Genomic DNA, 20,409 nt, shown 5'->3' with positions numbered 1-20,409 from the left:
CAATATGTACGTCTCCCACAGTGTGTGTCTGACAAGGTGATTAGCAACACAGGGGCACCACAGGGGACTGTCCTCTCCCCCTTCCTCTTCACCCTCTACACCACAGACTTCAGCCACTGCACAGAGACCTGCCATCTTCAGAAGTTTTCTGATGACTCTGCGGTGGTTGGATGCATCAGCAGGGATGATGAGACAGAGTACCGGGCTGTGGTCGACTCCTTTGTCACGTGGTGTGAGCAGAATCATCTGCAGCTCAACGTGGCAAAGACCAAGGAACTGATCGTGGACTTCAGGAAGACCAGGAAACACTTGACCCCTGTTTCAATCCAGGGGGTCAGTGTTGACATTGTGGAGGACTATAAATACCTTGGAGTACACATTGACAATAAACTGGACTGGGCTAAAAACACCACAGCACTTTACAGGAAGGGCCAGAGTCGTCTCTATTTTTTGAGGCGACTGAGGTCCTTCAACATCTGCCAGAAAATGCTGAGGATTTTCTATGAGTCTGTTGTGGCCAGTGCGATCCTCTATGCTGTTGCATGCTGGGGGAGCAGGCTGAGGGTCGCAGATGCCAACAGACTTAATAAACTGATCCGTAAGGCCAGCAATGTTGTGGGGATGGAGCTGGACTCCCTCAAGGTGGTGTCGGAGAGGCGGATGCTGTCCAAGATAAAGACAATGTTGGATAACACCTCCCACCCACTCCATGACATGCTGGTCAGTCACAGGAGCTCGTTCAGTGAGAGACTGAGATTACCGAAAAGCACCACTGAACCACACAGGAAATCATTCCTGCCTGTGGCTCCCTGTACAACGCATCCACTTAACACACTGTTTGCTGCTACAGCTACACATGTTTCTTTTCCAACTATTTATTTATGAGTGACTTATGTATGTATGTATGTATGTATGTATATATATGTATATATTGTACTATTCTTAGTTAGCGTATTGTCTGTCTTGTCTTAATGTTGGTTTAAAATGGAGCACTGTAACAAAAAATAATTTCCCCCAGGGATCAATAAAGTATTCTGATTCTGATTCTGATTATTAGTCTGTCCGGGAGTATCGTATTGAAAGCAGAGCTAAAGTCAACAAAGAGCAGCCTGGCGTAACGGCCCTGCACTTCCAGGTGAGAGATGGTGGTGTGGAGCGTTGTAGCAATGGCATCTTCAGTTGATCTGTTAGCTCTGTATGCAAACTGGAGCGGGTCGAGTGTGGGTGGCAGGCAGGACATGATGTGACGTCAGACCAGTTTCTCAAAGCACTTCATTATAACAGGTGTTAGAGCAACTGGTCGGTAGTCGTTGAGGCTGCTAATGTTAGTACGCTTTGGCAGTGGGACAATTGTGGCTGACTTTAGGCACGGCGGGATGCAGGACTGGGACAGTGAAGTGTTGAAGATCTTAGTGAAGACCCCAGCCAGCTGGTCTGCACACTCTTTTAGGACCTTTGCGGTTACCCCATCTGGTCCGGTGGCCTTCCTGGGGTTCACTGCCCTCAGTGTGCGCCTCACCTCATATTCCTGCACTATGAGGCTTGGGCTGCTGCTGTCCGATGTTTTTGCTGCTGCTGCCTTTGGTCCCTTCACCTCAAAGCGTGTGAAGAAGTGGTTCAGCTCCTCTGCAAGCTCCGCGTTACCCTCAGTCAACGTGGTATTGCCAGGTTTGTAGTTGGTTAAGTGCTGAACTCCCTGCCATACCTGTCGTGAGTTGTTGGTGGTGAAGTGGTCTTCGATCCTTCTCTTGTACGCTGCCTTGGCCTCTCTGATGCCTCTTTTCAACTGAGATCTGGCTGCACTGTACTGCGTACCATCACCGGATCTAAAAGCGGCGTCACGTTGCTTCAGCAGGACCTGGACCTCTTTAGTCATCCAGGGTTTCTGGTTGGAATACACCCGGAGACGTTTGTCCACAGTGACACTGTTGACACAGAAGTTAATATATGAGAGCACTGATGTTGTGTGCTCTTCAAGGTCCTGATGTTCGAACACGCTCCAGTCCGTGTTTTCAAAACAGTCCTGCAGCTGATGTGATGCACCTTCTGGCCAGGTTTTCACAGTTTTTGTGACTGGGGGGGCTCTTCTCCTAATGGGAGTGTATGCAGGGATCAACAGCATGGACGTGTGGTCTGACAAACCTAGATGTGGTAGAGGGGTTGCTCTGTAGCCTTTTTGGATGTTGCTGTAGGCTTTATCCAATGTGTTTTTCCCCCTCGTTGCACATTTAATATGCTGTTCAAATCTGGGGAATACTGACCTTAAATCAGCATGGTTGAAGTCCCCAGCTATAATGTGCACTGCGTTTGGATGGGAGTTCTGCTGGTTGCTTATTGTCTTGTGCAGCTCCTCCATGGCAGAGTTAGCATTAGCATCGGGTGGTACATACACGGCCGTTACCATGACAACAGTAAACTCGCGAGGTATGTAGACGGGTCTGCACTTCACAGTCAAGTATTCCAAATCCGGGGAACAGTGGCTGTCTACAGTCTTTGTGTTTTTGCACCAGCTGTCATTGGTGTAGATGCATAAACCCCCTCCTTTGATCTTACCGGAGTGGCCGTTCCTGTCGTGACGGTGGACCGTGCGGCCTGCTAGCTCAATAGCCGAGTCCGGAATTGATGGCTGCAGCCAAGTCTCTGTGAGTAATATTATGCTGCTGTCCCGTACACACTTATTGACTGCAATTTGTAATCTCAGTTCGTCGATTTTGTTGGTTATGGACCTGACGTTGGAGAGGAAAATACTCGGAAGCGGTGGCTTAAATGGCTGTTTCTTTAGCCGAGCTAGTGGACCCGCCCTGCAGCCACGCTTTTGCCTCCTTTGTTTACGTTTCCTCTTTGTCTTGCCGCTGGGAAGAACCAACCACGGAGACCCTGGAGCTCTTATTATGTCCTCCGGAATGCTGTGAAAGTGGTGGTAGTCCGATGTAATGCTCCTTGCACAGCGTAATCCCAAACTCAAAAGGTCCTGACGACTGTAGGTGGACTCTACTCGATGTATAATGATAAAAAGCACACACATCCACACAGATACATGTAGAGAAAGTAAAAAACAAAACACCGAACGTGAGGAGCAGTGAGCCGCTGCGTCTGTGCGCGCCGCCATCTTGAATAACTTGAATAACTTATTTGTTGTTGTTGTTTCAGTTGTTTATATTTACTTATTTTATTTATTTATCTATATTTTACTGCATCATTGTTGTGCATTTTATTTATTTTAGTGGCATGTTACATTGTTAAGCACTTTATGCAGCATAGACTGCTGGTAATGTGCTATATAAATAAACTCGACCTTGACCTATTAAGTGAGATTAATTTCAGAAAAGTATGTGACTCAGGCTTTGTTTTGTTTTTTATTATATAATTCAGCATTTTCTTAGTGGTTTTATTGTGTGCAAACCCTTTATTTTATTTGACATTTATTTGACATTTATTACTGTTCTTCGCTGGTTTAAACATGCTGTGGTGGTTTTGTATATCTCATAGTAAACATCAGAGGGAATCCATTTTTGTGGACTCAAAACTATTATACGTTAACAGCAGATCAGATGTTGTGAAATCTGTGAAAAGCACTTTGAGTCTTTATTGCAGTATTTTCTGTGTGTTCAGCTTGTAGTGATCTTTGAGAGCAGCAGCATGTCTAACTTTGGCAAGTGTTTGAATTTATTTTTAAACAATGACTCTTTCATTCTACTTATATGTGGAGAAATAACATTACATAATCACAATCAGATGACTTCACAGGCACCGGCCTTCGATGAGCTCCCAAAATAGCAGCTTTTCAAATGGAGGAGGAGGAGGAGTAAGTTATCCTTTGCTGTCAGCTTGATAAGCCCAAAGTTATGTTACTGTCAAGGGCCCTTGAATGCAGCTCTCTATGCAAAGCACATATTCTAAGTAACAGACATCAGTGTGTGGGAGAAACCGAATTGATTCAGTTCCCTGAAGAGAGAGGCAGCAGTCTGACATCATGTTCTGTTGCTACAAGAGATCGGAGAGCAGGACCGTGGTCACAGTATTGCACGATTGTGTGATCAGCACAGGCGGAGTGATCTCCAGGATCCAGTTGTTTTCTACAGAACATTTTTTGTAGGACTTATTTCAAATATTAGACATGAAAAACTAAATATGTTTTTGTAGGTTTGAATTTTTATACTTAAAAAAGCAATCTATTGCAGATTTCTCTGTCACAGACCCACCATCTGACAACTTTATTGTAATATATATATAGAAAAAATACTCCTCTCACTCCTGTAGTCTTTATCCCTCATGCTCAGATCCTCTACCAGAGGCCTGGGAGCTTGAGGGTCCTGCAGTATCTTAGCTGTTCCAAGGACTGCGCTCTTCTGGACAGAGATCTCCGATGTTGTTCCTGGGATCTGCTGGAGCCACTCGCCTACAGGGTGCTGAACTTGGGATGAAACCCTCCATTCATAGTCAGGAGTTTTCTGGTCTTGATGTCAGTAGCTTTGATCTCGTCCTCTGGCCTCCTTATTATCCCAGCAGGGTGCCTGATCACGGGCAGGGCGTACGTGTTGATGGCCCGGATCTTGTTCTTACCGTTCAGCTGACTCCTCAGGACTTGCCTGACCCTCTGCAGGTACTTGGTGGTTGCAGCTTTCCTAGCGGCCTCTTCATGGTTCCCATTTGCCTGTGGGATCTCCAGGTACTTGTAGCTGTCCTCTATGTCTGCAACGTTGCCTTCTGGTATTTCGATCCCCTCAGTTCTGACTACCTTCCCTCTCTTTGTTACCATCCGACTACACTTCTCCTAGTGCTGTTCGATATAACGATATATATCGGGTGACGATATAAAACCGTCTATCGTTTCATTTTACGCTATCGTTTGTTTCGTGGTGTCGCAAAATAAACTGTTTACAGCAATATTGTGTCATGGTTCTGATGGTCACTGTAGTGGCTGTAATCATTTATTAAAGTTCTCTATAACCACACTACGGACGGACAAGCGCCTGTTTTCATGCGTTGTCGTTAGCAACAACGACGGTAACACCACCGCGTGTCCGCTTGTTTATTTTCCACATAAACCTTTCACAATAAAGCTCAAGATCCTGTTGAGACTTTTCAAAATAAACTGAATCACGTGAAAGAGCAGATTATTTACGGATGAGAAGCAAAAGAGCCGCCAGGTGCTAAAAAATAAACCTTAGACTCAAACGTTAGAACAGGCTTTTCCCCGCAGCACGCCGTGTAATAAATACTCACAAAGAAAACGGCACCGTTACAACTTATGTCTAAAGATGTATCATTTCATGCATCGTTAAAACACTCGACTCCAGCTACATGACGCACAGCTGGAAACACTTCATGCAAGTCGAGCTGCCCGAGATTCACCGAATTTACAGAAAATGTTAAATTTTTGTGATTTATATCGTTATCGGGACGATAGATGTCTTATATCGGGAAATGAGATTTTGGTCATATCGCACAGTCCTAGTCATGGTATCCTCATTTGCTCTGTAAGCAAACTGATGAGGGTCGTGGGAGGGGTTTAGACAGCCTCTGATATGCTGAGACACTATCTGCTCAAAACAATTCCTGGCTACAGACGTGAGGGCTACAGGTCTGTAGTTGAGGATGTCTATACCAGTCTGTATCAGCCTCAAACTGAGCAAAGAAGGTGTTGCACTCCTCTGTGAGTTTTAGGCTGCTGTCGGGGGTTGGGGGGCTTGGATGCCTCTCCACACCTGGTGGGGGTTGTTGTCTCTGAGGAAACCCTCCTCAGGTTGGCTGTAGAGAAAACTGTCCCCCATTTAAGAAAAACCTGGATGGTTTTAGTCACTGTCACATTCTCTACACAGCACTTAATGTAGAAGAGCACAGACTGAGCGAAAGTCTCCAGGTCAAGATGTTCAAAGATAGACCTGTCAGCTCAAACCAGTCCTGTAGCTGGAGCACTCACTAAAGTTTCTCACCAGTTCCCTGTATTTCAACTCCTGCCCACCTGCAGTATCATCACAGAAATTCTCCAGGTAGGATGTTCTGCTGTTGCACTGGAAATCGTATGAAATCTTAGGAATGTAGAATGATGCCCCCCCCCCCCCCAGCTGTACAAACTGAGGGCTCTCTTACAGTCAGCAATCCAGGAGACAGTAGAGGTGGTGACACCCATCCTGAGCACCTTGTGGTTGGATGGTATTAATGTCACTTTAATACTATATTTGGTATCAGTGCGTCTTTACACTGGCTGCCTGTCCATTTTAGAATCATTTTAAAATTGTAACATTTCATTGTTTGCTTTTAAAGCTTTAAATGGCTCCTTCTTACCTGTCAGACCTACACCGATACACTCCACAAAGGTCTCTCACATCAACTGACCAGTCACTCCTTGCTGTCCCCATGTTGAGACTGAAACACCGGGGGGACCGAGCTTTTGCTGTTTTGGCCCCCAAATTATGGAATAAACTGCCCTTCATATTAGGCTGGCCCCAACACTTGAAATCACTTTTAAAAACACACCTTTTTTCAAAGGCTTTTTAAGAGTAGCACCAGAGTCAGCTTGTAGTCAGTTTTCATCAGCTGTTGGTCCCCCCACCCCCATGAAAAAAGCCTGTGAGCACCATAAAAGCACAGAAAAATTGACTAAGGTCCATAGTTTTTAAAAACTAACATTTTAAAAACATTATCTACAACTATAAGAAACTATGTAGAAAAACACAAGAAACTGCAGGAGCTGCAGCAGCAAGCCGGCACTCTCACAGCAGACTAGGTGTGAATGCATATTTATTAGTTTATATATTATTTGTTATAGAAAACGTACCAAAGAAATATTTGTTTGGGAATGTCATGCTCAAAGAAGTCCTGCCATTAATTAATTCTTCGATCTTAAATATGATCAACCTATCTCTAATAATCAGCTATGTACCACAGGCCTTCAAGCTGGCTGTAGTTAAACCTTTACTCAAAAAGCATCTCTAGACCCAGCAGTCTTAGCTAATTATAGGCCAATCTCCAACCTTCCTTTCATATCAAACATCCTTGAAAGAGTAGTTGTCAAACAGCTAACAGATCATCTGCAGAGGTTTATTTGAAGAGTTTCAGTCAGGTTTCAGAGCTCATCACAGCACAGAAACAGCTTTAGTGAAGGTTACAAATGATCTTCTTATGGCCTCTGACAGTGGACTCATCTCTGTGCTTGTCCTGCTAGACCTCAGTGCAGCGTTCGATACTGTCGACCATAATATCCTATTAGAGCGATTAGAACATGCTGTAGGTATTACAGGTACTGCACTGCAGTGGTTTGTATCATATCTATCTAATAGACTCCAGTTTGTGCATGTAAATGGAGAGTCCTCTTCACACACTGAGGTTAATTATGGAGTTCCACAGGGTTCAGTGCTAGGACCAATTCTGTTTACATTATACATGCTTCCCTTAGGCAGCATCATTAGAAGACATAGCATACATTTACACTGCTATGCAGATGACACCCAGCTCTATCTGTCCATGAAGCCAGATAACACACACCAATGAGTTAAACTGCAGGAATGTCTTAAAGACATAAAGACCTGGATGGCCGCTAACTTTCTGCTTCTTAATTCAGATCAAACTGAGGTTATTGTACTCGGCCCTGAAAATCTTAGAAATATGGTATCTAACCAGATTCTTACTCTGGATGGCATTACCTTGGCCTCCAGTAACACTGTGAGGAACCTTGGAGTCATGTTTGACCAGGACATGTCCTTCAATGCACATATTAAACAAATATGTAAGACTGCTTTCTTCCATTTGTGCAACATCTCTAAAATTAGAAATATCCTGTCTCAGAGTGACGCTGAAAAACTAGTTCATGCATTTATTACTTCCAGGCTGGACGACTGTAATTCATTATTATCAGGAAGTCCTAAAAACTCCCTGAAAAGCCTTCAGCTGATCCAAAATGCTGCAGCAAGAGTCCTGACAGGGACTAGAAAGAGAGAGCAGATTTCTCCTGTTTTGGCTTCCTGTTAAATCAGAAATCAGAAATCAGAATACTTTATTCATCCCGAGGGAAATTAGGGTTACAGCAGGCAGCACGCTAATGGCGCATGCGCACTCACAAAGGAACCTTCTGACCAACTTTACACAAACATCACATTGGGGAGACATGTCAGAAAGGTAGGCTGATAGGAAAAAACAACGAAAATACATAACATGAGGTAAGAGGAGGAGAATTTAACTCCACTCAGACTGAGCTCCTGGTGGGAGAACAGTTTGATAAAAGAAAAAACACCTCAGCACAAAAGCACATGACTATCAATACACCATAGAAACACGAGACAAGCAACAGGGGCGGGTAAAGGGTAAGAGAGAGCCGGCGTAGACAGCGCATCCGGTCCTGCAGCATCTGCGCTGGTCCAGTTGACTGCTATCTTCCCCGGTAGGGCACAAGCATCGAAGGCGTTGGAAAGGGAGGGGGGATCAGTGTGTGCATATCAGTGTAAGTGTGTGTGTGTGTCCAGAGTTCAGCGGAGACAGTGTCCTTCGCACTATCAGGCTAAGTAAACAGTCTGCTAGCCAACCCAGGTGGCCTTCATGGGACAGGAAGAATAGTCATCACACAGTCGTTATCAGGGAGTTGTTTTGGTGGGCTCCAGCCTTGGGCCTGCAGCTGGCGCCGTGGTGTCCGAATGTTGAATATTCAGGATTCAAAATCCTGCTCCTCTCATACAAGGTCTTAAATAATCAGGCCCCATCTTATCTTAATGACCTTGTAGTACCATATCACCCTATTAGAGCACTTCGCTCTCGCTCTGCAGGCCTACTTGTTGTTCCTAGAGTATTTAAAAGTAGAATGGGAGGCAGAGCCTTCAGTTTTCAGGCCCCTCTTCTGTGGAACCAGCTTCCAGTTTGGATTCAGGAGACAGACACTATCTCTACTTTCAAGATTAGGCTTCAAACTTTCCTTTTTGCTAAAGCATATAGTTAGGGCTGGACCAGGTGACCCTGAATCCTCCCTTAGTTATGCTGCAATAGACGTAGGCTGCCGGGGATTCCCATGATGCATTGAGTTTTTCCTTTCCAGTCACCTTTCTCACTCACTATGTGTTAACAGACCTCTCTGCATTGAATCATATCTGTTATTAACCTCTGTCTCTCTTCCACAGCATGTCTTTATCCTGTCTTCCTTCTCTCACCCCAACCAATCACAGCAGATGGCCCCGCCCCTCCCTGAGCCTGGTTCTGCTGGAGGTTTCTTCCTGTTAAAAGGGAGTTTTTCCTTCCCACTGTCGCCAAAGTGCTGCTCATAGGGGGTCATATGATTGTTGGGTTTTTCTCTGTATCTATGAAGCGCCTTGAGGTGACTTTTGTTGTGATTTGGTGCTATATAAATAAAATTGAATTGAATTGAATTGAATCTGCAGTTCAGGTACACATACATGTCTGTGGGCTTCAGAGAGACTGAGGCAGCAAGAGAAAGAGAATTCAGATGCAGCAACTATGATAGATGAAGTGCAGGAAAACAGCTGGCATGGCAGATTAGAGATGACAGTCGACACATCTACACACACACAGACACACAAACAGATAGTGCCACGTAGCAGAAGAGAAAACCAAATCAAAGCAGCCGACTACAAATTTAGACTATTGAGAAAGATTTACACATGTGTGTGTATTGCTGTTGGTACACACAAACACACTACACATGTTTTACTAATGTTCATTAGATTAAGCTTTAAATTTAACATGCAAGTAACAACTTGAGCTGAGCCAGCGAATCGATATAATTATGAATGAAATAATACTGGTATAGATTTATTTAAAAATAATTAAATCCTGCATGAATCAAGTTGTTTATTTGTTGTGTTTTGTTTTCTCCAGGCTAGCATGAAAAAACCATCAACCATGAAACCTGATGAAAAAAGGATTTAAATGATTTGGACTTTTCTTGGACCGTTTCAGATTTCTTATTCTGCAGAAAGAGTAGAAAACAAACCGACACTTAAGCATGAGCAATGCTTAGAGGCAGAAGTAGTGATTCAGTCACAATTAAGGGCCCTCACTGTGGCCCTTATAATCTGAGTGACCAGTGCTGACCTCGGCACTGTCATTTTGTCCTGTGAATCACCTCGCCTCCAGCATAAAAATAAATCCATTTTATCATAGAAACATTTCCCTTCTTTTTCTCTCTTTAACCACCTACCCATCCAGCCCCATGCAAGGGCTGCTAAGAGCTCCTCTTCCACCCACTCCCTCACAGTTGAAGCATTGTGGGGAAGCATATATAGCTCAAATTGCACTTGAGTGCCACTTGTCTCTGCTTGTTACAGCACCCATCTTTGATTCTTTCCTGCTCTGGATGGCTCTGAGCTTGCAGAAACACTGAGCTCAGAATAGAACAGCTACTTCTGCCTCAGCACTGCTATGATGCAAGGCTGAACAAAGAAAAGTGACTCGCCCGCGGTGACATACTTTGTTATCCAGCATTTTCTGTCTGCCATTTGTTAGTGAAGCTCTAGTTGCAGACCACTATCAATCTCTGTAGCTTAACTGGGTCAGTTATTTTATTGTCTGTGGAGAAGTCTAATTGTCAGGGCTGGCTGTGTTGCTGGGAGAGTTGGACCCAGAAAGCAGGACTCGAGGAGTAACAAGAGGAGTAAAGTAAAAAGAGGTTTTATTATCGATGGGACATTGAGGCTCCGAAGCCTGTTTCGCGCTTTTTTAGCGGCTTGTATCAAATTGTGATCATGTGACTGATAACGTTTGAGGCCTAATATGTCACAATGAAAAACTGGAAGTGAGGTGACTGATTCCAATCTTTACCACTGCTTCACTCATTACAAGGAGATGTGAGATGCTTCAAGCAGACTAATATAAACAGTAACAGGATAACACATTTAACACTAGCACTGCCAGAAGGTTTCATTTTGACCCGGACCTGTAACATGTGCAGCAATGGCAAAGACACCATTTTTTGAAGAGGTTAAGTTTGTAATGATAAAACTAGTTTCACAGCTGGCTACAAAAACAGAAGAAACACATTTTAAAGCCCTTTACTTCCTCCGCACTGCTTTTCAGGCCTTCACTTTTTATTTAATGTTTAGATGCGTTTTGAACCATCTGCCCAGTTCAGCTGCACAGCACAGCCAGCGATAACACACTCACCTTTGCCAAAAAGTTAATGTGTGCCAAAAATAATTTCAGATATTTCTTTGGGTTTTTTTTATTATCTCTAATGTCTTTGCTTATGTTTCCTGTGCCTGTACTCAAACAGACGAAGGGCTTAGCTTATATAAAGGTTATGAAGAAAATGAAGTTATGAAGGGGTTCGCTTATAAAAAAATTACCTGTTTTGCAAATATTTTTATAACCCGTTATTGCACCTACTTTTCTGTTCTGCATTATAGTCAATCCAGTAATTTTCGTCCATTTCAGATATTTGCATAGAACAGTTATCTTCTTCCCTCTTGCCCAGATCACTCATGAAAAATACATTTTTCATTTTTAAAAAGAACTCAACAAGGAAAACATACTGGGAGGGAGGACACAACCACACAGGAGAATGTGACAAAAAGCAAGGGAAGGCTGAGGCAATAGAGACACAAGATACAGGGAAGAACAGATACCAAAATAAAACAGGAAACTACTGACACTGAGATACAGACTAAGTTACGACAGCAGAGAGTAATCACAGGAACAAGCTTTAAGCACAAGATTAATAGAGGCTACTACACCAGGCAAGACTCCAAGTTCAGGTTGTGCAGGTATGCCCCTGAGACAATCCAGCACATAAAAACAAGGTGCAAGATGCTAGCAGGGAGTTACATGGAACTAAGTGACTAGCATAGTACAGGAACATCTCTGCCAAATATGGCCCACGGACTAACCTCTCGGGTGTTTGAGAATGACCGAGCCAAAATCCTGAGGGACTTCCAGATACAGACAGAAAACCTGCTAATGGTTAAACAACAGGATGTAGTGTTGGTGGACAAGCAGAGGACGAAGGCCGTAGCGACAGTTAGGTGATAGCAACATAAGGAAAAATGAACATTAGAAGAAACTGCAGGGGCTTAGAGAATACCTAGAGAAGATGTGGAATTTGAAGGCAACGGTGGTCCCTGTGGTACAAATCCAACCTGAAGGGCATATTTACTGTCAACATTTAATATTATCCCTTCAATTTCCAGCTTCAAACTCATGAGCCTTTTGGACACTCTCGTCACAATCCTGTTTATATCCTCTTTCTTCTACCAACACCATGGTAGAACAGCTTGAATCTGCCTCCAGTGCTCCTGGCCTTACCTCCCGTTTATCTGGTTTTACACAGTATATTTAGTTTTCTTCTCTCCATCATGTAAGCCAACCCTTTCCCTTTATCATAGTCATAGTTCCTATCATCAGGGACTTTAAATGTCCTTTCCCACTTAACAAACCTTCCTCTTCCTTTGTCTTCAGCCAGTGGTGGCACAGTTTCCACTGGCTGTTTTCCACTGGATCCTAATGGGAATATTAGCATGCTTGAAATAGTGTCCTTTCTCCTTTGGGCATTGATGTACTGCCCTGTTGACCTGGTCTCCTGCATGTCTATGAAAGTTTATAGAGAGGGTAAAAGGTCTTAGCATTTGATCTTTTTAAGGGTCCACTGTGTTGCACAGCATACACTATATGGTTTAGGTTGTGCTTTGTCCTGGAGAGGAACGGGTTTCATCTGAGGGCTTTGCTGGTTCTGAACTTCACTGTGACACTTGGAGAAAATTCTCGAGTTTATCTTATAAAGTTATCACATAAGGGAAAACAAAGTTGTTCCTTTTGCCTCCCTGGTTAATTACTTTTTGTGTCAGAAACTAAAGTTTCTGAAAACATATTCTTTTTTTGCTTTAAGAATACTTAATTACTCATCTAGTCAAGTTGAAAAACTGTCGAAGAAGTAGGCGTATACTGTCAGTCTACAAGCAAGAGAACAGCTCCATGAACAGTTGATTGAAGGTAGTAGCATTTTTAGGACTAGCAGAACATTGCAAGCCATGAAACACCATATAACAGACAGACTGAAGCACCCATGGCTTACCTGTTATCGCACCTGAAAGAGACTAAAAGATCTTAACATCCAACCTTGTTGTTAAAAGTGGTACAGAGTGCTAAAACAGAGTGCAGCATGTGCAAACACCAAGAAGCCACTAATCTAAAAGAATGTCTGACTTTAAAGTTATGATTTAATAAAATAAATGGCATTGATTATATTCTGATCAGCAGACACGGAGTTCTGAAGAGAAAGGGTCGAAGAAAGCATTTCTGTGCAACTGGATTAAAACCAAATTATGTGGACATGGATGTTCATGTAAGAATGAAGTGAGGACAAATCTGAAGATAAACTGCATGAGCTGAATGAAACATTAAGTGTATTCATATGTGATAGATTCTGTTCATCTGGACGTCTGGAGTTTCATCACTTATCGAAGTGACTTCTTCTTCTTCTTGGTGTTCGCTCTGTGTTGTAGCGTCCTGATGACGCCCAGTTTGTGCTCCAGTGGATGATGAGAGTCAAACCTTAAATCCTGACCTGTATGCGTAGGTTTACGGTACACGTCAGCTTTGTGTCATGGGGGGCAGGGCTATGGTTCCCCCCACTGTTATTACCTTTTTTTGCTATGGTCTGCCCCGTTAGTATAACAGTTTAACCTGTGTTGTGTTATTCAGTCATTTCTGTTAGTGTGAACATACTAATGCACAAGGAAAAAAAGAAAAATAATTCTCTGTAACTTATTTCAAAAAGGAAAGCTTTTATATAGCCCAGTCAGAGCAAATCAACAGTATAAATACCACATATCTCTCGCCTAGTTCAGTAAACACATCTGCAATCACGGGGAAGTCTGCTAACTTGATAGCTGTGCAGGTGACAAACATCAGCACCCTCCATCACCCACAGATGGTCGCTGCTGAATAGGCTGGCTGTTCACAGAGTCCTGTATCAAAACACATTAGTGGAAACTTGAATGAAGAGAAAAGGTGTGGTAAGAAAAGTTTCTGAGACAAAAAATTTACATGTTGGTTTGTTAAGAAGCTGATTCAGGAGCAGGTGACAGGTGAAGATGGTCCAGTTTGGTGGTACTATGGTGTTGGAAGCTGAGCTGTAGTCCACGAAGAGCATCCTCATGTAGATCTTCCTGTTCTCCAGATAGGTCAGCTCTCACTGAAGGATGATGGTCGTGGCATCCCCGTTTGCTCTGTAAGCAAACTGATGAGGGTCGTGGGAGGGGTTTAGACAGCCTCTGATATGCTGAGACACTATCTGCTCAAAACAACTCCTGGCTACAGACGTGAGGGCTACAGGTCTGTAGTTGAGGATGTCTATACCAGTCTGTATCAGCCTCAAACTGAGCAAAGAAGGTGTTGCACTCCTCTGTGAGTTTTAGGCTGCTGTCGGGGGTTGGGGGGCTTGGATGCCTCTCCACACCTGGTGGGGGTTGTTGTCTCTGAGGAAGCCCTCCTCAGGTTGGCTGTAGAGAGAACTGTCCCTCAGCCTGAAGGCTGAGTTATGTGTTCTGATCAGAACCAGGACTTTACTCGTCATCCAAGGTTTTCGTTTAAGAAAAACCTGGATGGTTTTAGTCACTGTCACATTCTCTACACAGCACTTAACGTAGAAGAGCACAGACTGAGTGAAAGTCTCCAGGTCAAGATGTTCAAAGATGGACCTGTCAGCTCAAACCAGTCCTGTAGCTGGAGCATCATCTGGTCATGTTTTAATTTGCTTGTAGGGGTTTGTTTCTTGAGGGGGTGGAGGCAGGGATGAGGAGTGGAGAGAGGTTGTAAGATTGTCCACAGTGGCAGAGGGATGTTGCACTGATGCTACTGTACACACAGTCCAGTGTCCTGTCCCCACTGGTAGGACACTTAAACATGCTGGTGGAATTTGGGGAGTACAGATTTCAAACATGGCTTATTAAAGTTCCCAGCAACAACATGGACGCCCAACAGGTCCCTCTCTGCTGTTCACTTATAATAAGTTGGAAGTGGTTGGGTGCTAACGTTAGCATTCGGACGAATGTAAACAATGGTAACTATGGTTAGTGTTAGCTCATGAGGTAGATAAAATCGCCTGCGCTGAATGGACATGGCCTGGTTTGGTTTCGCCGCTGGATTGGATAGACAGCTCTTCATCCTTGCTCTTGTTTCCTCTCCCTGCACTGTTTGCATCACTTGCTGAAATAACAAATGGAGCGCCCGGTCGGTCCAATCTGAAGTAAAGTCTAGGTTCAGGCAAAGGACGATGCCTGTTAGTTCCTGATGACTGAAAGTGATCAGTGCGTTGCAGGAGGATGCAACGAAAAGGCAGAAGAAACATAAAAAGTGCACAGTAGTTTGGAGCTGCAGGGGACTTTGAATTCAGCTCAGTTTTATATAAAGTTATATTGTTTATGATGGTTTGTTTTGTAATGTTTATGTTTCCAAATCACAACAACAGTTGCTTCCCAGTGTTTCTCCTTCACTCACCCCTTCATGTTTATATATCACTTTGAATGGAATCATTAGCTATTGTAAATCTCTATTATGAATCTCCGCTGTCTACGTCTCCTCACCTCCATCAGTCAGAGCAGATGGCTGCCTGGTTCTTCCTGTTAAGAGAGTTCATTGGTAACATTAAGTTCATGTAGACATGTAGTCCCATGTATACAGTTTTTAGTTGTGTAGGGTCCACAGTAGCAAAAAGTAGCAAAAATATATTGAATAAAATAGTAATAATGCAAACTTTTGTCTGTATTTGTGTTGTTGGTGCTCAGCCACTGAAAATACATGACTCAGAAAATACAAAAGATTTCATTGTAGTGAAGATAAACAGAGTGTTAAAACAAGGAAAACTGGCCATAAAAGCCATTATTTGTCCTTCATGTACATGCATGTTTTGTTCTTTAATGTTTTTGCTTCCATATTTGGTCTTGTCCCGTTTCCTGTTCAAACATATACATAGTTTAACCTCCATCAGACCAAGCGCTGTTGAAATATTCAAACAGCATCATGTTATTGTGTCTTTCACCTGCACACTGTGTATGAGAAGCTTGCCCTGTTTGCAAATGTGTTGTTCAGTTATACAAACTGTGTTCTTGCCCATGGAGTTTGAACTTCTTGTAGGTCTTATAAAAATGAACATTTAAATCCATTTTTTGGATCCATTTTTCTCCATCTCTGGTCTCAGCTCCTGTCAGTTGTCGGTGTGTTTTAATGTCACCAAACAAAAGCTCATCTTGAACAGTCTGAACTTCTTCAACTGATGCTTCAAGGTCTCATTTGTCCTCTATCTGCCACTTTTTGCGTAATCTACAGTAAAACAAACAAACAACAAAAAGCTAACAGTATGGCATTGTTTACATACAAATCAAATAGCTGATTAGTCAATTATCAATTTTCTTTCGTCTTACTTGACTCCAAATGTTTTCAGAGCTGTCAAATTCCTTAAAATGTATTTTTCCGGTGACTAGTGGAATTGGACGGGTGAAATAAGAGCATACGGAGCCCTGATTAATCAGAGGCCAAACTTCTCTGCAATAAAATATTGCATTCAGGGTCGCTGTTTATTGAGCGTCAAAATAACATGAAATAACACACATGTGAGGGTATAAAGTCTGCTGTTGCACGTTAATGGAATCTGCAACGTCACTGTCCTTGGAATACAGGTGCTAAAAGGATGCAAGACGCTGAACATGTCTGTGTGCTCCATGGGACCGACTCCTGGCGGCTACATCACCAATAATCTGTACAGCTGGGTGGACCCGCAGGGCCGGAGTGTCTCCCCGCCACCTGATAGCCAGGAAGACAGTCAAAGGCACGGGCACAGGATGGAAGAGCGAACGGTAAGAACAAAGTGGAATTGTGTATTGGTGGTGAAATATGGAGGACCAGCAGATTGAAGTATACAAACACTTGAGACTGTTGTCACTGGAAACAAAGATGTTGCGAGAGTTCTTTTAAAGCAGCTGTCAGATCCAGAACTATTTATCATCAAGGATTTATTACCAGGTTTTTGCAGTGGTCCTCCTCCTGCGTCTGACAGCAGTCAGCTTGGGGCTGCAGTATATTCCTCTAAGGTCCTCATGACCTTTGCTGCCGACATTTTGAAAGACAGACTCATCCTAAAATAAAATCACCCAGCACAGGTCTTTCATCCAGTGACTGCTGGCAAAGAAAAGGTTTGCTCAAAATGACTCACCAAAAAATCAATCCTGTTACTTTGCATTGTAACTCTACATTGTCATTTGCTGTTCCCATAGTAGACCAAATTTGAGAGGATGTCACTTTTATATGAGTGTAATTATGTGCAAAGTCTGGAAAGAAAACCAGTGAAATTACTGAAAGATGTTAAATGTTTGTCAAAGCTCTCACTTATAGAGAACACCATTGTTGAAGATGCTTTCTCGGGGAAAACAGACATTCATGTTTGAAAGTCTTTAAACTGAATCTTTCAGAACTCTGGTCTCTGCCGTCATGCAGTGTCTTCAGGTCTACACACATGCAGGCAACATGTGGGTGATGGCAGCATTGAAAATCAACTACGTATAGACAAATTATCCAAAGGTTCCTCAATCAGTATAAATATAAGAAAACGTAATAAATGAAAGGAGAAATAAATTACTTTATGTTGTTCACTTCATACTATGAGTAAAGATGTACATACTTGGACTAACCTTGGATTACATGATATTCAAAGTCTTACATTGGAGCCACAGAGTCACAAAGTTCAAATGTTGCTATTTTAAAGCATCCAGCCTGCAGCAGAGAGTGAAAGACGATCTCGTGTCTGAATTCAAAACAAATCTAAAGATGTATTGAGAGGACAAAGTAAACTCATCAGGTGAGTGTTTTCACAGTCAAGTTACTCATCCTGGTAATATGTGTAAGAACAACCTGTACTGTCACCAACTGTATTTATCCTGCAATATTACATTTATTACAGTAGATATCCAAGGCTGGATTTTTCTCAGCTATAAGGTCTAGCTCTAAGTCAGCTGGGATAGGCTCCAGTGCCCCCAGTGCCACCCTGAAAAGGATAACTGGAGGTGGATGGATGGATAAGGTGGAGGTCCATATCGCCTGGCAAGAAAATTTGTCAAGAAAGTTGCTTTGACAGCAGGCTGTCTACAGTCCTACTGATCATCAGAGACCAGCTCAAAATGGACAGGTTTCAGATTATGGTCTGTTTCCTTTTGATGAAGACCCTAGAAAAGGCCTTCGGTTGGAGTCTGGAAGGATCCTGGACTATTACATTCTCCACAATGGGAATTATTCGTGAATACAAGAAATGCAGAGACCACAGAAAAATAAAATGCTGGATGGAGCTTTTAACACCATCATGGTGAAAGACAGTAGAAGAGCTGTTTGTGATCATTTTGCTCCGTCCTCATGAGTGAGTGCACGCAGTGTCCTCACGAAGTGCAAGAGTGCACCTGCCACAGAAGCGAATCACCGCCCAAACACCAACTCATACCAGTGTGATGAAAAAGCTGCACTGCATTGGACAAACACTGGAAATGGACTCTCGGTGATGTAAGAGGCATCAGTAGAATTCAAACCTTTCAGAGAGTATCTGTCATTCAGTTTTCTTTGGTTTAAATCAGTGAGGATGAATAGAAATCACCTTCACATAGGGCTGTTCGATATAACGATATATATCGGATGACGATATAAAAACATCTATCGTTTCATTTTACGCTATCGTTTGTTTCGTGGTGTCGCAAAATAAACTGTTTACGGCAATATTTGTTCATGGTTCTGATGGTCACTGTAGTGGTTATATTAATAAAGTTCTCTCTTTCTCTTATATTTAATAGAACCACACTACGGACGGACAAGCGCCTGTTTTTATGCGTTGTCGTTAGCAACAACGACGGTAACACCATCGCGTGTCCGCTTGTTTATGTTCCACATAAACCTTTCACAATAAAGCTCAAGATCCTGTTGAGACTTTTCAAAATAGTCACTTGGATGAGTGACGAAACGTTTCTCCCACAAAACGCTACGTCCAGAAGAACAGAATCAACTTTTGGAGATTTACTTTCCTGGATGATTGCACGTGCATCAAGACTTTTCAAAATAAACTGAATCACGTGAAAGATTATTTACGGATGAGAAGTAAATAAGAGTAAAAAAGAGCCGCCAGGTGCTAAAAAATAAACCTTAGACTCAAACGTTAGAACAGGCTTTTCCCCGCAGCACGCTGTGTAATAAATACGGCTTATGTCTAAAAATGTATAGTTTCATGCATCTGTTAAAACGCTCGACTCCGGGTGAAGGATGCAGAGCTGGAAACACTTCAGGCAAGTCGAGCTGCCCGAGATTCACAGAATTTACAGGAAATGTTACATTGTTGTGATTTATATCGGGATATGAGATTTTGGTCATATCGCACAGCCCTACCTTCACAATTACTATGTAAGTAATTCAAATCAACACGTTGATATTCTTAAATAAAGTTGCTGGGGCAAAATATCAGTCACAAATCTCAAAAGTTTCTCTTCCCATCTTCATTTTTCCTCCATGGATAGATGACTCAAATAGTTTTGGATCAACACGGGTGCAAAAAAGAAAAAAGCAACTCTTTTTGTCCTGTAGTACTACAGACTGTCCAGTATTGGCGTCTTTAAGGAGTAATCTTTTGCCCTCCAGCAGCAGTATTAGTAGTAGCAGGAAGCACAGCAGTGCAGTGTGGCTGTGAGCTTTTTGTCACAAGTTTTGATGTTCAATTTGACCTGTTCAGCCTTTATACTAGAGATGGCACCATACCACTTTTTTATGTTTGATACCGATACTGTATATCAGATTGGTCCATCTCTACTATAACCCCACTTTTTATCTTGTGTCAGCTTGCATGGTCTCCCTTCCTTAGTGGCAGACTGTTGAATTGGGTGGTCTTTATGGTCTCTAAAATTATATTGGTTTGCAGAATAAACTGATCACTTACTATATGCCCAACCATTGTAATCTGAACACCGAATGAAAACAAAATCTAATACATAGACAAGACAGTTCACTCAGTGAATAGTTTGCTATTAGAGTAGACACAGATGAGTATGCAGACCAGGGGCTGTTTGTCCACCTCAGGTCACTGAGTTTCAGAGCTTCTGCTTCTCTGATGGAAGGATATTCAGATCAGTGTCTTTCCAGAAATAATGTTTAAATCCACTTTGGTTAACTGACTGAAATGAGATCAACTAGTTAAAAAAAAAACAACAACAACAGCATTTTCTAATGGATGGGTTGTAATGTATTACAAGTTAATTTGGTTATTGTGTCGTTAACGTTAATGTGTTCACAGTTGCTACTTAGTTAAATCAGAGATTCTCTCACAGTGCAGCATTTCAATTCCTGAATGAATCATTAATGGACTGCAAGGCTCCAAATGTTGTCACAACTATCTCACTTACCTACCTGTGATTGGCTGAGGGCATACAGCGGGTAGGCTAGTGTGTGTGTGTG

The 20,409-nt window shown here is 42.7% G+C and overlaps 1 protein-coding gene across 2 annotated transcripts in view; it reads left to right on the top strand.

The window, feature by feature from the left end:
• The window catches only part of LOC146656543 (whirlin-like), a 69,458-nt gene that overhangs the window by 16,842 nt on the left and 32,207 nt on the right, over positions 1 to 20,409 (top strand). For both annotated transcript variants that reach the window (XM_085424307.1, XM_085424306.1), the window contains exon 2: positions 16,614 to 16,790. In XM_085424307.1, the coding sequence (XP_085280433.1) occupies positions 16,614 to 16,790 (177 nt within the window). The remainder of the gene's footprint in view (positions 1 to 16,613; positions 16,791 to 20,409) is intronic.

This window comes from Rhamphochromis longiceps, linkage group LG12 (genome assembly GCF_057381845.1).
Source record: "Rhamphochromis longiceps isolate RC_006_pf linkage group LG12, R_longiceps_female_GT1.1, whole genome shotgun sequence".
Lineage (NCBI taxonomy): Eukaryota > Metazoa > Chordata > Actinopteri > Cichliformes > Cichlidae > Rhamphochromis > Rhamphochromis longiceps.
The sequence above is the reverse complement of the archived record's forward strand: the minus strand, read 5'-3'. Positions and strand labels throughout refer to the sequence as shown.